General features: G+C 48.0%; 1 protein-coding gene across 1 annotated transcript in view; it reads left to right on the top strand.

Moving 5' to 3' along the window:
• LOC119386432 (proteasome adapter and scaffold protein ECM29) overlaps positions 1 to 14,532 on the top strand; it is an 814,720-nt gene that overhangs the window by 520,962 nt on the left and 279,226 nt on the right. Inside the window, exons 28-30 of the mRNA XM_037653733.2 lie at positions 6,788 to 6,893; positions 8,750 to 8,797; positions 9,141 to 9,256. Coding sequence (XP_037509661.1) covers positions 6,788 to 6,893; positions 8,750 to 8,797; positions 9,141 to 9,256 — 270 coding nt within the window. The remainder of the gene's footprint in view (positions 1 to 6,787; positions 6,894 to 8,749; positions 8,798 to 9,140; positions 9,257 to 14,532) is intronic.

The following is a 14,532-nucleotide window of genomic DNA, read 5'->3' on the forward strand; positions in this document are numbered from 1 at the left end:
TGGTGTTACCTGATATTTTAAAAAATACTGTGGCGTGCCCCTATGTAGACAATCTAGAAAAAAGAAAGGAAGCAAGCACAACTTGCATTCATGGAATGTGAAATTAATTTCATGCTGGTTGCTCTTTGTGTGTGATCCATATATTGCATAGGGGCCTTTCCAAGTAATCATCTAATGTCCTCGCCATGGGAGCCTCACGAATCTCTCGTAGCTACAAAAAGTCGGACGACTCTCCTGGCCCCGAAAGCTTGCTGCACCTGACGTGGGTTTGCAGTGACTCCAGGGTCGGCCCAACCGATGTCATGGGACGACATCACTTGTGTTGATGCCGACACTGACGGTCACTTTTCGCGTTTCATGAGGCCTTAATAATCTTTCAAACCCATCAAAGCATTGGCTGCAGACTTGGATTTCTTTCTCTTTTTTTTTCATTTCTAGGAGCTGCACTAAGGGGGCGGAGGTTATGTTAGTGTGTATAATGGTGCCACTTCCAGTTGAGACGACTGCGGCGTGTGATGGCAACCCGTGGCACCTGGAGTACTGAATGCAACAACAAGAAACACAACTATTGTTCGTGGCTGAGCTCCGCACGCCAGCTCTGTCCTGCTTCAGCTTCACAGACGTATAGTTGCTGGACAATGGGAGCCAGGTTGTTTATTAAGCACGTTTCCACAGGTGCCAGCTGTGTCACAATTTTCCCCCTCTCATTGCTGGGGGCAACGAAAGGGTGTGGTGGTCGCACGAGACCTCACACATTGCCACACGTCATGCTTTATGCCTGGCCAGGTAGCGGAATGGCATAACTGTTTAAAAGTTGTCGGCCACTCCCATGTTCGATACGTGGAATCCGCCGAGGGTGGCATTGCTGAGACTGCGGGTTGCCGCCACCTTGAAACACTCCTGGGGTGCTTCTGGAGGTAACGCAGGAGAGCTCCACCAGATACAAATACAGCGTTAATGCCGCTTGCTGTGTCTGGCACTCAGTGCCAACAGCTCTCAATAACCTTGTTGGGACATTGTGTTGACAGAACAGATCATTCTGCTGCGCCCTTATAACCTCTTTCCTGCTTAACCCCTTGGGGGTCTTAATTTTTTCGCGAAATGCACTCCAAAAATGTGTATTTTTTGATATTCTGGTAAAAAATGCACTTTCTCTAACACAAAAAAACTTTTCAGCGTGTGATAGTCGAGATGTCGCTCCTTCATCATCATCCGAGTCTCAACTCGAAAGTAAATCGTCGTCTGACGAACTGATAACCGATGAATCGGATTCTAATTCGGAAGAGCCGCCGCTCGACTCACTAGCAGCAGAGCAACCGGCGCGCACTTCCATGGGGTAAGCGAACTGCGTGAGTGGGTGCACGGAAGAAAAACATATGGTTGTGCGCCGGTCCAGAAAGCAAAACGAGTGAAAAAGGTAAATCCTTTGTCTTATCGCCATTGAGACAGTGTTAGTTTTTCCAAGTCCCCAGAACAGGAAACGCAACCACGGTGGCATCGTATGTGTAATTTAGTGCCGCATGGAAAAAGATGTAATCGTGCCCCGGGGAGCAATAAACGTGAAAGTAACAAGCGGTCACCTTTTTTTGAGAGATTAGAAACCAGACAGCCATCAGCGTTGCGGGCGCAAGAAGCAATAACCACTCAAAGGACAAAACCAGCCACACCGCGCATGCTGGATGAACAAGCAAAAGCCGGCCCACCGCTTTGGAAAGAAAGAGAACCATCAGCGACATCAGTGCCTGAAAAAAATTCCACATATTCCAGAAGTATGGCACCGCATGCCAAGCAAGAGAAAGATCGAAAAAGACGCACGAAACCGGCCACCCCACACGCGCACGCTCGGATGCGCAAGCAAAAGCCGGCATGCCACTCAGGGGGGGAAGAATGCTGACACATCGGCACAGGAAAAAAATTCAGCGTATTCGTGAAGTGTGGCAGCACATGCCAAGCAAGAGAAACGATGGAAAAAGGCGCGTAGGCGCACACAGAGGCGACGACGTAAACCCTCAGATGGTAAGACGATACAGGCTTAAGTCACGTGCTCTCCCAAGGCGGTCGACTCGAATGTCACTTGGTCATTGAAATTTGTGCCTTTCGACCCATTGGAGCCAGAGGCTTCGGTATCTACTTGGTGCGATTTCTCTCGGAAGTGGTGGACGCCAAAACTGCCCCTGCGACAAGGCCTCAGACAGCATGCTTCAACTCCCTTTCCGATAGCAAGCAGTAAAGTTGTACAGCTGCAAAGTCAACATCCAGTGCGTGAGGCGGCCTTGGGCTCGCACAAGGGCTTCAGCCAGGCGAGCGCCATGTGGTCTGTTTTCGGCCACAAATCGCACTCCGTTGACATAGCAGTTAAACTTCTGGAGAGCAAAATCTCGAGTGGCATCCGGTATTTTAAAGCAGCGTGGCCACTTCGAGTGTTGTCAATGGTTGTAGGGGGCCTTGCCTTGTAGCCACCGCTTGAGATGTGTTTCGTGAATCCCATGTGCACGGGGAAGTCGCGATGAAGAATCACGGCCGCAGAAAGGCCAGGGAGATGCAGAAAGCGCTGTTGGTGTGTGCGATTCTCCCAGCGCACAACCAACCGCATAGAACAGCAGTGCTGCTCACGAGATGGAAGGCAGTGTCCTAACCTGCCGCTGCGCCCCAGTTGTGTGCAGCGGTAATTGCTCCGAGGCAGGCACAGCGGCCAGAGGGTCACGCACCTGTTCTGTGCCATGTGCGCCAGACCCAAAGGGGCCAGTAAACAGCAGGGAGCAGAGTAGGGCTTCCGCACCGATAAATGCTCGATGCCTCATGCGATGGGCAAATGCATCGATGGCCGAGCATGGTGGCTCGCACTTGACGAAAGCTCACCTAAGCGCGCACGAGTCAAGCGATCACCAGAAAATGCAGTGATGGTGTCACCTAAGCGAGCTGGCTCGTGGAAGGCATTGTCAACGCTTTGCACTCGTGACAAAGATGGGCCAGTGAGTGCATCCATGCCAACACCTAAGTGGCCTAGTTAGGGAGGCTTCAGTGGGACAATTTGGGCACACAACTGTGCTGCTGACAAAGAAAGGCCAGCGAGCAGAGGCAACACGTTGGAGGCAGCACATGCTTCGTGTGTGTCTCAAACGGCCGAGAAAGCCCGAAACTGGCCTGGCTAGGACCGTAGTCCACAGTCGAGCGGTTAGCATCACCGTAGGGATCATCAAAGGAGATTAGTTCTGTTGCCAGGGCATGGAACGAGCACCTCGAGGGGGTCTGCCATGCCGAAACAGGTAGTACACCAGTTATGTGCAGGTAGGTGAGCGCGAGGCTCACCTTACGAGTGCAGCAGGGAAGGGGTGCTACGTTCCTGCACTACGACCGGGCTCGTCGACTCTCCTACAGGGCACAGAAAACGCGCTCGAGGCAGGTTGTCAGCAGACACAGGTTTATTAACCCAAGATGCAGCACAGTGCGACAGTCATGGGATTGCAGGGCGTACAGGGCAACTCTGCAAGACCGATTGAGTACGCTGGTCTGCGGTGCTACCAGCTACCACAACCACAGAACGTGCAAACGGGAAGTCACCTGCAAAGGCTGTGTGTGACTCCCTCGTTAGCTGTGCTAGCATCTCTCTGCGGCGACTGGGCACGAGTCAGAAAGAGCTCCAGTGGGGAGGGGGAACGAGGGTTGCCACAGCCGGCCAACAAATGAGGCCGCAACTCGATGACAGATGCTCGTGTGACATGTGGCTTGCGGCACCTGGATGCCAGGAAAGAAGAAGCACAGCTGGCATGAGACAGTAAGCTGCGTGCCGTGGCCATGTGGCCACCTAACGGCGGTTCCCGGCGATCGAGGCCACGCGCTAGCTGTGGAACGAGGCACAAACTCGATCCCCACAATACAAAGAGCGTCTTCATGGGCACACTAGGTTCGGGGACAAAGGCAGTGGGAATCACTTTATTCATTCATTCATTCACTCACTCATTCATTCATTCATTCATTCATTTATCTAGTTCAGTGGTTCTCAAATGGGGGTCCGCGGACCCAAGGGGGCCCGCGAAGCCATTTTTTGGGTCCGCAAAAACCATCCTCGAAAAAAAAAAAAAAACGTGCTTTTTTTGTAGGCACACTATGTCCCGTGACAGCGACCCTTCACCGCGTACGACCTTTGCACTGCGGCTGGCTTATGTTTCCCCTTCTCCATGTTATGGCTGCAAAGCGTTTGTTGCAGTTTTCTGCGACATACGCACACGCGTATACTTTTTGTAGGCTTGCATATTTGACGAGCAAACATAGCTAGAAACAGGTTGAATGTGGCTGCAGACCGCAAAGCTCATTGAAAAGCTGTAGAGATTGAACTGGCGTGGCACTTTAGTTTTACTATTCTTTGTTAGGGAGAAATAAAAGGCACCTATTTCACACTGCGTGTTCTGTTAATTTATGACCTCCCCCCCCTCTTCTCTCACCACCTGTCCACAAGGAGTCCTCGAAACATCTATGGCTGAGAACCACTGATCTAGTTAGTTAGCCATATCCCGGTGTAGTAGACGCACCTCCTACCTTTCCCAGCTTTTGCAAAAAAAAATGGTAAGACGCACCTATTTTTAACTCAGTCAACATGATAAAACATAATTACAGGAACTGCTGCTGATGATGATAATTAAGTGGTGCTTTCGCTCTTTTAACTGGCAGGTCGTGGTTGGTACAACATTACAATGAAACGCTGGGTGCGCATTTCTTAATTATTGCATCAGTTTCTTGAGTTCAATATTCTGTTTAAGAACAAACAGAGTGGCAAAATGGTATGCGTATCAGTGGTAGCCCTTGTTGCACTCACAATTCATTGCATTGTTCCATCGTGTGTAAGCACACAGTCAATCATGCTAACTGACGAGGAGATTATTTATGTGTGCATTTGAACAGTGCACATTTGTGGACCAGTCGGGATGCATGCGTAGAGCTTCCCCTTTTCCTCACCCTGCCAGGGCAGTCTAGTGGTTATGGCGCTCGACTGCTGACCCGAAGGTCACAGGATCGAATCCCGGCCGTGGCGGCTGTATTTCGGATTGAGGCGAAAATGTTTGAGGCCCGTGTACTTAGATTTAGGTGCACGTTAAGGAACCCCAGGTGGTCAAAATTTCCGGAGCCCTCCACTACGGCGTCTCTCGTAATCATATTGTTCAAGGAGTGCGCAAAGCTTCCGCGTACGTTAGGAGAGGAGCTTCGGCTGGAGGCGCCACCAACGGTTGTACCAGCTGCCGTACCTCTTCGCGGACTACGTCCGTTAGAGCTGCCACTTGGGGCTGGGGAGACACTGTGCGAAACCTTTGCAGCTCCTCGCGTACGATGCTGCGCACTAGCTCCGCGAGGTCCCTGATGGTCGCGACGTCCGGTGTTGCCAAAGCCGATGACAGACATGAAAGGTTGTTCGGCCGCTCATACTGCGAAGACCGCTGTCTTAGCATTCGCTCCATCGTTGTGGCTTCACGGAGGAATTCCGCCACAGTAGCTGGAGGGTTGCGCACAAGTCCTGCAAACAGCTGCTCTTTTACGCCCCGCATCAGGAAGCGTACCTTCTTGTCTTCCGCCATTGCGGGATCAGCTCGCCGGAACAGCCGAGACATCTCCTCAACGAACATGGCAACACTTTCGTTTGGTCTTTGATTCCTGGAATTGAGGAGACGTTCTGCTTGTTCTTTCCGGTCGGGACTTCCATACGTGTTCCGCAGCTGAGTACAAAACTCCGGCCAGGTTGTCAAAGCAGCTTCATGGTTCTCAAACCAAATGCGCGCCGAATCCTCCAGATAGAAGTAAACATACCGGAGCTTCCGATGCTCGTCCCATTCGTTGGCGACGGCGACTCGATCGTATTGGTCCAGCCAGTCTTCAACGTCTTCGTATGCGTCCCCATGGAAGGGTTTTGGGGTTCGCAGAGCGTTGAAAGGCCATGGAGCAGACGGACCCGTGGTCTGTTCCGTCTGGCTTGCCGTTGTCGCGCTTGCCATGTTTCTAGAGCGTTCTGGAAGAGGGCCGAATTGGGGTGGTAGGCCTAATTGCCGCCGACTACGCTGAAGGTCAGCTGGTTCTTCCAAGGCGTCGCTGTTGGAGTCGGGATCTTCCTGGTGGTCGCAGTGCATAGACTGCTACCCCGCACCTCCACCAGTAATGTCACGTGATACTGTAACGGGAACCTGTAACTAGCAGTACAGCAGGACGTCAGGCTGGTCCGATCACTGGCACAACGACCTCATCGTCTTTTTCACGAGCTCGTCCTCATCATCTTTTCGACAGCGGCACATACAAGCCTGCCAAGAACAGTGCTAGGCGATCTTTACTCGTGGCAATATTGTGGTTTTGGGACGTTAATATTATTATTATTATCCCTTTTTTTCTCCTCCTTTTTTATTTCCTGTTCCAAAGAAGCCTATATATTTGCACGCACAAAATAAACGCTGATGTTGTTAGCCAGTGCTGAGTGCTGCCTGTCTTCCTTGTCCCGTTTGTCCGTGTTTTTACCTGTTATGAAGGCCATGCCAACAAGCTCAAGTTCAAACCCTTTTATAGTTGTGTTTTTGTTGTTGTTTTTAATTGCGTTTATAAAATTTATTATTTAATGAGATCATTTCTAGGAGGTATTATTCGTGGCTGGGTGATAGGACCCCTGAGGAGGAAGGCAGCAGTTTGCATTTGCACTGCAGTGGCAAAACAAGTCTTGAGATCAAAAGCCCAGGCCTTAGTTTTGAGAAAGCCCGCACGAGGGAGGAATGTCTGTGAACCTGTTGGTTGCATGAAACCTTCGTGTGGGGTGCAGCTGCCTGGCCTTGTCGGATCTGTTGAGTGGCCGCAACCTGGACGACGTGCTCGACTGTGTGCCGGACCTCTGGGACCACCTGTTTCGTGTGCGGGACGACATCAAGGCAAGTTCTCGGCAACCCAGTCAGAGCTTTTTGTATATGCGGGTAAAGCTTCATAAAATGGCTTTGGTGGCAGTTTATTTTGTTACATTGAAACTTATTGAAAGTGAAATTCCATCTTCTATGCCAATGCATGGTTGCTGAAAGATTCATATTTGCATAGAAATTGATGCTACAATATACGAATAATATGGCAGCATGAAAAAAACTAACTTCAATAATCTGAAAAAAAGCTGAGCACCGGCAAAACCCTCTCTACAGTGGCCTTACGTCAAGCATAAAGCTGAAAGGATTGCAGGTGCAACGCACTGTGGTGACAGGGGTTAAGCAAGGCTCTTGTGCCGATTCTTCCACTGCAGCTTGTCGTAAAAACCTCGGGTGTTGCGATGCTATCGGGTACGCCAAACCGGACCACTTGCAATGAATGCGCAGCAGCCTCCAGAATGAGTCGCACGAATGTAAGACGGCAACCTCAGTTGTTTTCTGCTTTGTCTAATTGTGTACTGGATTCAGCAAGACCGTTATAGCATTGTGAATTTCTATTGCCCCTACATACTGGCTCAAGAAAAGTCGTGCCATTCCTCCTCTGGCTCGCAACTACACCTGCTGCACCAGGTGCCCTCCCAAATTGTTATGCAAATTCAACCTGTGCTCTCGTGCCCTGTCATTAAAACGTTGGCTCTGCTGGTGAAATTCCGCTCGGCTGTGGGCGTAAATACATTGGGCAAACGGGCCGATGTTCTAATTCTGTTATGCACAGGTCGAATGTGCATAACAATTCGGGAGGGCACCATTGCCGCAGGCGTGGTTGTGAGCCAGATTTTCAGAGTTTTCTAAAAAGAGCGAGGAACAATTTGGCGTTTCTCATCAAAAAAGCTGCTGACAAGCGAACCATCCATCTTTCTCTCAAAAGACCAGCTGGTGTTCTTGGGCAATCTTTTATGTTTTTAGGTTTTTAATTGGACAGTGTTAGCTTTTAGTATAATGACCAGCTTCTTTATGACACAGCATTTTAGAACTTCCATATTTCTTTTTTTAAACTTTCACATTATCGATTGGGCGCATTCGTCATTTTTAACCTGCCATGTTTTAGTCACCTTAATATCTTGCTTTTCTGGGCTGATTTGAGAGGAGCACATGCAGTGACATGTTTTATCGAGATGCTAAATGTGCGCAATCACTTTTTACACGCCAAAAAATTCTGATTTCTATGTGATCTGACAATATGCCATGCGCTTCTTTTATTCAACTATGTTGTCGCCTTTGTGTGTGTGTTTTTTGTTGAAAGATAGCAAGTCACGATTGTTAGTATTACTGTATTACTGGCTATGTTTGTGTGTATGGCTTGTTGTCAGTAGTGACGAGTGACACAATAAAGATCACCTTTATCGAATAAAGCTGAGTTACTAGTTGAGCACTGGTCGTGTCTTCCTGCTGTTTAACTTTGCAAAGACCGTGTTCTGCTTTTAAATGCGAAGTTCTTTACGTTTGACATACAGGCACAATGAAGAGGACTTTGCCGGCATGGCTATGGTTAGTCACCAGATCTCTGGCCGAATGAAATTGATCTTGAAAACCTTGATGTCATGCTGCCCTATTATTTGAACATTCTTGCAACACTCTGCGTGAAAAAGTATCTCTTGGCGACCATAACTTGCATGAAATTATGATTCATTAGGGCCATTTAAATTGCTGAGTTTACCAGCTCAGTTATAGCAGTGAGGTTCAGCTGTACTTGTGGTAGGAGCTCGTGCGCCTCTTGAGCAAGAACCTCCTGCCATAAATAATAATAATAATGTGCAAGAAAGACCACGTCCCTTGCCTCGAGGAATGCGTAACTAGTAGGCTCTCTCACGCAGGAGTCTGTCCGGAAAGCAAGCGAGTCTGCCCTGAGAGCCTTGACTAAGGTAAGCTACTTTTCATCCGTGCTGTAGTTTGAAAAAGAAGCTCTGTTGCTCGGTTAGCTCAGTAGATACAGCTTTTACGTGAGCATGTGTTTGTCGCAGTAAAACACAAGTCTCTGTGGTCTGGGCAGCCTTTGGTCTTGTGCACTGTGGCCACCTATCGTGCCAGTGCATCTTAGTGTTGTTTGTTTTTGGCGGCTTTTTGTGCAGTTTCACGTTCCTTCATTTTGAATGTTTCTCTAGAGATTTGTTGGGCTGTGTCGTTTTGTTCTGGCAATACTGTTCCCGCACTTTCTGACGTGCAGCGTTGCAGAAGCCAATAACTGACCCTGCCTCGCTTTTGCAGGCCTGTGTTTGGACCTGCGATGCTCAGGCAAAAGGCCGTGAGCGCGCTCTGGGAGTGATAATTCCCAGCGTGGCTGAGGGCCTGTCTAGCAGCGTGGCTGAAGTGCGGCATACCAGGTGCGGCAGAGCAGTGCACATTTTCTTCCGATGGAATCTGGACATGTTTGTTCTTTTGCTTCACACCTTTGTGCAGTACACAAAGTCATCTTTGAGCATCGCTCAAATGTTACCACATTATTTGCTTGTTCCAGAGTTCCTTAGTTGCACCGGTTGTGAAACCTCACTCCAAAACCCAGACATGCCTATGGACAAATATGTGGAGGTTAGTGAACTGACATGCCACCTGGGAGCGATGGCACAAAACACGCTGCGTTGTTGCTCTCACTCAGTCAGGAGGGGCACCTTCGTGACAGATTACAAGAGTTACCACATAAGCTGCTAAACTAAGCCACTCATCGCTGCTTGCTTATCAAGCTTATCACCCTGTGCAGCACAAAGCAAGAAAACGTAACAGCGAGGGTGACAGTTTGCAGAATTCCACAGTGGCGCATTAGCAAACACCAGGAAAGTAACATACTGGGTTAATAATATGGACCATTCAAAATGAATGTCATGATGACGTCACAGACATGATTGATAGTGTTGTTCGAATATTTCGTATTGTACAAACTTATAATTGCGTAATATTGCTACGCATGCTGCTTCTTGTATGTGGTCGGTCCGTTAGCCACTGCCTTTCACAAACCGCGCCTGGATGTCTGGGAAGCTTCCAGATTGTTTTAGAACCTTCTGATAGGCTTGAGCGCGCAAGCTGGGCCACCAGCAATAAGACTTAAATGTTTGATGCCACATGTATAAATGCTGGCATGCCTAACCGCAGATCCAGGGCCATAACTAAGGGGGGGTTGAGGGGGTTCTGACACCCCCTGAAATTTTTTCACACTTTTAACTTTTTGGGTGACACTAAAATACAGTAGAACCCCGCTGTTACGTTCCTCACTGCTGTGTTTTCCCGGCTGTTACGTCGTTTTCCACCGGTCCCGGCATAGCTCCCATAGGATACAATGTATTGGGAACCCCGCTGTTACGTCGTAACTGTCGGACGTTCCCGTATGATACGTCGCGAAGTGCGCTCGGAGCCGACCGAGTGACTACCAAAGAGAGCGGCCATGGTGCATTTTCACGCAGCTTGGCCTCGTTTGACCGTAATATTAGCCGCATGAGAGTCGCAAGCAACAGAATCTTTCAAGTGATGCAAACAAAAGCATGGCCTTCGAGATTCAAATTGCAAAGATGGCGTCTATGACGTAACTGCTCGCGAAAGCAAGGCCTTCGAGATTGGCATTTACTATTGACAGAAGCATTGCCTTTGAGATTTGTATTTCACAAACATGGCGTGTATGACGTAACTGCTTGCGAAAGCAAGGCATTCGAGATTGGCATTCACTTCTGCCATCGCGTTGGCGTAGACTCATCATCATCGTTATTTGTTGGAGAACGGGAGGAGTTCGAGCTGGTTGGAGCTCGCATGGTCGTGCGTGCGGTTCGCGGTCGGACTCGCCGCGCCGGTCGTGATTGCATGTGCTTAGTTCTTTCATGCCTACAGCTGTTGGTGTTAAAAAAGTCACATACGTTGATTACATTTCTGTGGATGAGGCCGTCCTAAGCTCCGCGTTTCTATCCATCGACTAGATCGCGGCTGAGCGCGCCAATTTTCGTGCTGCTCGTAAGAATTGAAATAAAATTCATACCACTAAATATTTTGCCGTTTTTCCTGTTTTTCGTCTCTTACGTTTCCCGTCTCTTACGTTTATTTCCTACGGTCCCTTCAAAAACGTATCAGCGGGGTTCTACTGTACTTGCACGCCTTCACAGCAACCACCAGTTACCAAAGTGAGCCGTTCTACACACAAACACCCCCCGAAAAAAATTCCTGGGTATGGCCCTGCACAGATCAGATTATTGACAGCTGATGCTCTGTTCACCGCTATCAGTGTACAGCTTAAATTGCTTGTACTTTGCTCCTTTCATTTTCCGGGCACAAGTTGGCCCAAATACGTAGAGTTTCACCTCGAACACGCCGACTGCTGCCTTGGTCAATGTCACGACCATGTGACAATATTTATTCGTCTAGTCAATATATATTGTGTCAGATGTCAAGAAATGGCTCGTAGCATCAGTTAATGCAGAAGGATAGAAGCTTGAAGAGATGGTCTTCTTCGAGGCAGCAACTGCTTAGCGCATGTACTCTGGGTATGCTTCACGTGTATGCCACAACCAAAACAGAAGAACAGGGCAAGTGCAAAAACGGGGTATTTTGCTGAGTCATGGTTGTCCAAAGGAAGCACCACCTCGCAATGACAATTTCACTGTGACAGTGCATGCAAAAGTAAGCCCTCATTCTATACCTTGTTCTCACCCCATATGCAAGACTTGCATACAAACACCTTCAAGGTGACGTTTAAAGCACCACAGGTGGCCATCATACAATGTCTACTTTTACCTGCGATACATTATCTGTATGCTCAAATGTTCATATTGTCTCAAACAGTATTTTTGCGGCCTGTTAATATTAGATTAAACGGACATCACACAAATATGATGAAGATATTACCAAAAGCAGTGGCGCAGCATTTTAATGTTGCAGACCACGGCTCCAGCAATCTCAAACTTTAAGAAGAAAAGACTCTCCAGCCAAGTTTAGTTTCTTAGTTCTTAATTTAAAAAATGGGCCCTACGTTTCAAGGCTCGTTTGGCCTCTTCTTCAGGGGGTCCGGCTGGCTCTGAAAGCTAGCGCTTTTTAGCGGTTGCATCCCTTTCCACCGTTGTCCTTCTTGATTAATTTCGAAGGCCGTGCACGCTGAGCAGCGTCCCTGTGGACCAGTTGATGTTTTCCGCTGTCATTTACATGTGCCATAATTTTACCCAGCCAGACAAATATCTGTCAAATATGCTTACCCTTAAATCTCAAACTTCCCATCACCGAGAGACAGAAAATATAAACACTAGGGATGGGCGAATATTCGGGTGTTTCGAATATTCGAACAAATATTACAGTATTCGAATTCGCTTCGATACGAATTTATATTATTTGAAATTTCCAAGTATTCGAAATGAACGAATATATGTATGTTTGACCGCACCTAACCCCCTGTAAAGGTGGTTTCACTGCAGCGTCAGGTTGCTCTACCGTGAAACCACCTTTGCAGGCGAAATCCGCACTGCCGCGAAGCCACACTTCAAGGTTAAGTGTACATTTTTTTTTTCTAAGTTGAAATCGTGTTATATGGGCTTATATGCGCTAAGTATAGTCATTTTTAAATTGTAACATATTGTACCACTTCTAACCTGCACCCTACTGCTATTCAACTCTTGATACTATTCAAGGTTGCTTCCACTTCATTTCAAACCAAAAAGTGACATTCGCTCATACCTAGTTCCAATTCTTATAAATATTGTGCAAGGGTCATGACAAAAAAACGCCAAGCCTGCGCTCAAACCGCAGCACAGTCACAGCGAAAGCTGGAAGAGCGGCGTTTCTAGAGCCCCTTAAGCTCTCTTGGGGCTACAATACAAGTACACTAGAAAGGTATCCACTACGCCATAAATCACAATTTTTGTGAAGTTGGGAAGCACCTACTGAGCCATTATTCGTCATTCTGCAGAGAAGCGAGGCACTAGCTACATGTCTGTAAGGCATTATGGGCACTTTGTTGACGCGACGACTTATGACGATGAAGAATTATGGCTCAGCCCTTTGTAATGGGTTGGAATCTTTAAAGGGCCCACCAGTTATGTAATTTGCATTGGCTGACGCCCGGTCGCATTTTCCCTCTCCCGTCATGCTGTATAACATACGTTGACGTGGGAGAGAGACGGGGGTAGGGGGGGGCGAAGAACTTTACTGAGACCCCGAGGAAATGGATCACGCGTTTATGAGCTTCCTTGGCAACCAATACAAGTGCACTTGCAAGGAACCCACTACGCTATAAATCATTGTAATTTTACTGACACCCCGAGGAAGTGGATCATGCGCCTATGGGCTTCCTTGGCAACCAATACAAGTGCACTTGCGAGGAACCCACTACGCTATAAATCATTGTAATTTTACTGAGACCCCGAGGAAGTGGATCATGCGTTTATGAGCTTCCTTGGCAACCAATACAAGTGCACTTGCGAGGAACCCACTACGCTATAAATCATTGTAATTTTACTGAGACCCCGAGGAAGTGGATCATGCGTTTATGAGCTTCCTTGGCAACCAATACAAGTGCACTTGCGAGGAACCCACTACGATATAAATCATTGTAATTTTACTGAGACCCCGAGGAAGTGGATCATGCGTTTATGAGCTTCCTTGGCAACCAATACAAGTGCACTTGCGAGGAACCCACTACGCTATAAATCATTGTAATTTTACTGAGACCCCGAGGAAATGGATCACGCGTTTATGAGCTTCCTTGGCAACCAATGCAAGTGCACTTGCGAGGAACCCACTATGCTATAAATCATTGTAATTGTACTGAGACCCCGAGGAAGTGGATCATGCGTTTATGAGCTTCCTTGGCAACCAATACAAGTGCACTTGCGAGGAACCCACTACGCTATAAATCATTGTAATTTTACTGAGACCCCGAGGAAGTGGATCATGCGTTTATGAGCTTCCTTGGCAACCAATACAAGTGCACTTGCGAGGAACCCACTACGCTATAAATCATTGTAATTTTACTGAGACCCCGAGGAAATGGATCACGCGTTTATGAGCTTCCTTGGCAACCAATACAAGTGCACTTGCAAGGAACCCACTACGCTATAAATCACTGTAATTTTTGAGAAGTAGGGCACCAGGCACTGTGCCATTTTTGTCATTCTACGGAGAGCGTTGGTACCTGCTAAACGCTTGTAAGGCATTATGCGCACTTTGTTGATGCTGTGCCTGATGACCATGAAGAATTATGGCAGAGCCCTTTGTAATGGGTTGGAAGCATTCAACAACCTACTCGTTGCGCAATTCGCATTGTGTGACGCCTGGTTACAGAATTCGCGTTGCGCGACGCTTGGTGCTTATTTTACTCTTCTACCACGCTATATTGCATATGCTAATGTGGTTCCTTCCCGACATGAAGCCGGTATAGCACCTTTTTGCAAAGCAGTTTCAAGCACCGGCATGGCTCAGAGGTTGAATACTGGGCTCCCACGCAGAGGGCCCAGGTTCGAACCTCGTTCCATCCTGGAATTTTTTTCTTATTTCGAGCGATACTGGTTACGGACAGCGGCGGCGGTGGCGGCGGACAACTACGGCGCCAAAAACGGCCGGTGAAATGATCTCATAACAGCTTTCGCTGTAAAACGCTCTTTTTTCATAATAATATGTGCTATATACTATTCGAACT

This window comes from Rhipicephalus sanguineus, chromosome 3 (assembly GCF_013339695.2).
Source record: "Rhipicephalus sanguineus isolate Rsan-2018 chromosome 3, BIME_Rsan_1.4, whole genome shotgun sequence".
Classification (NCBI taxonomy): Eukaryota; Metazoa; Arthropoda; class Arachnida; order Ixodida; family Ixodidae; genus Rhipicephalus; species Rhipicephalus sanguineus.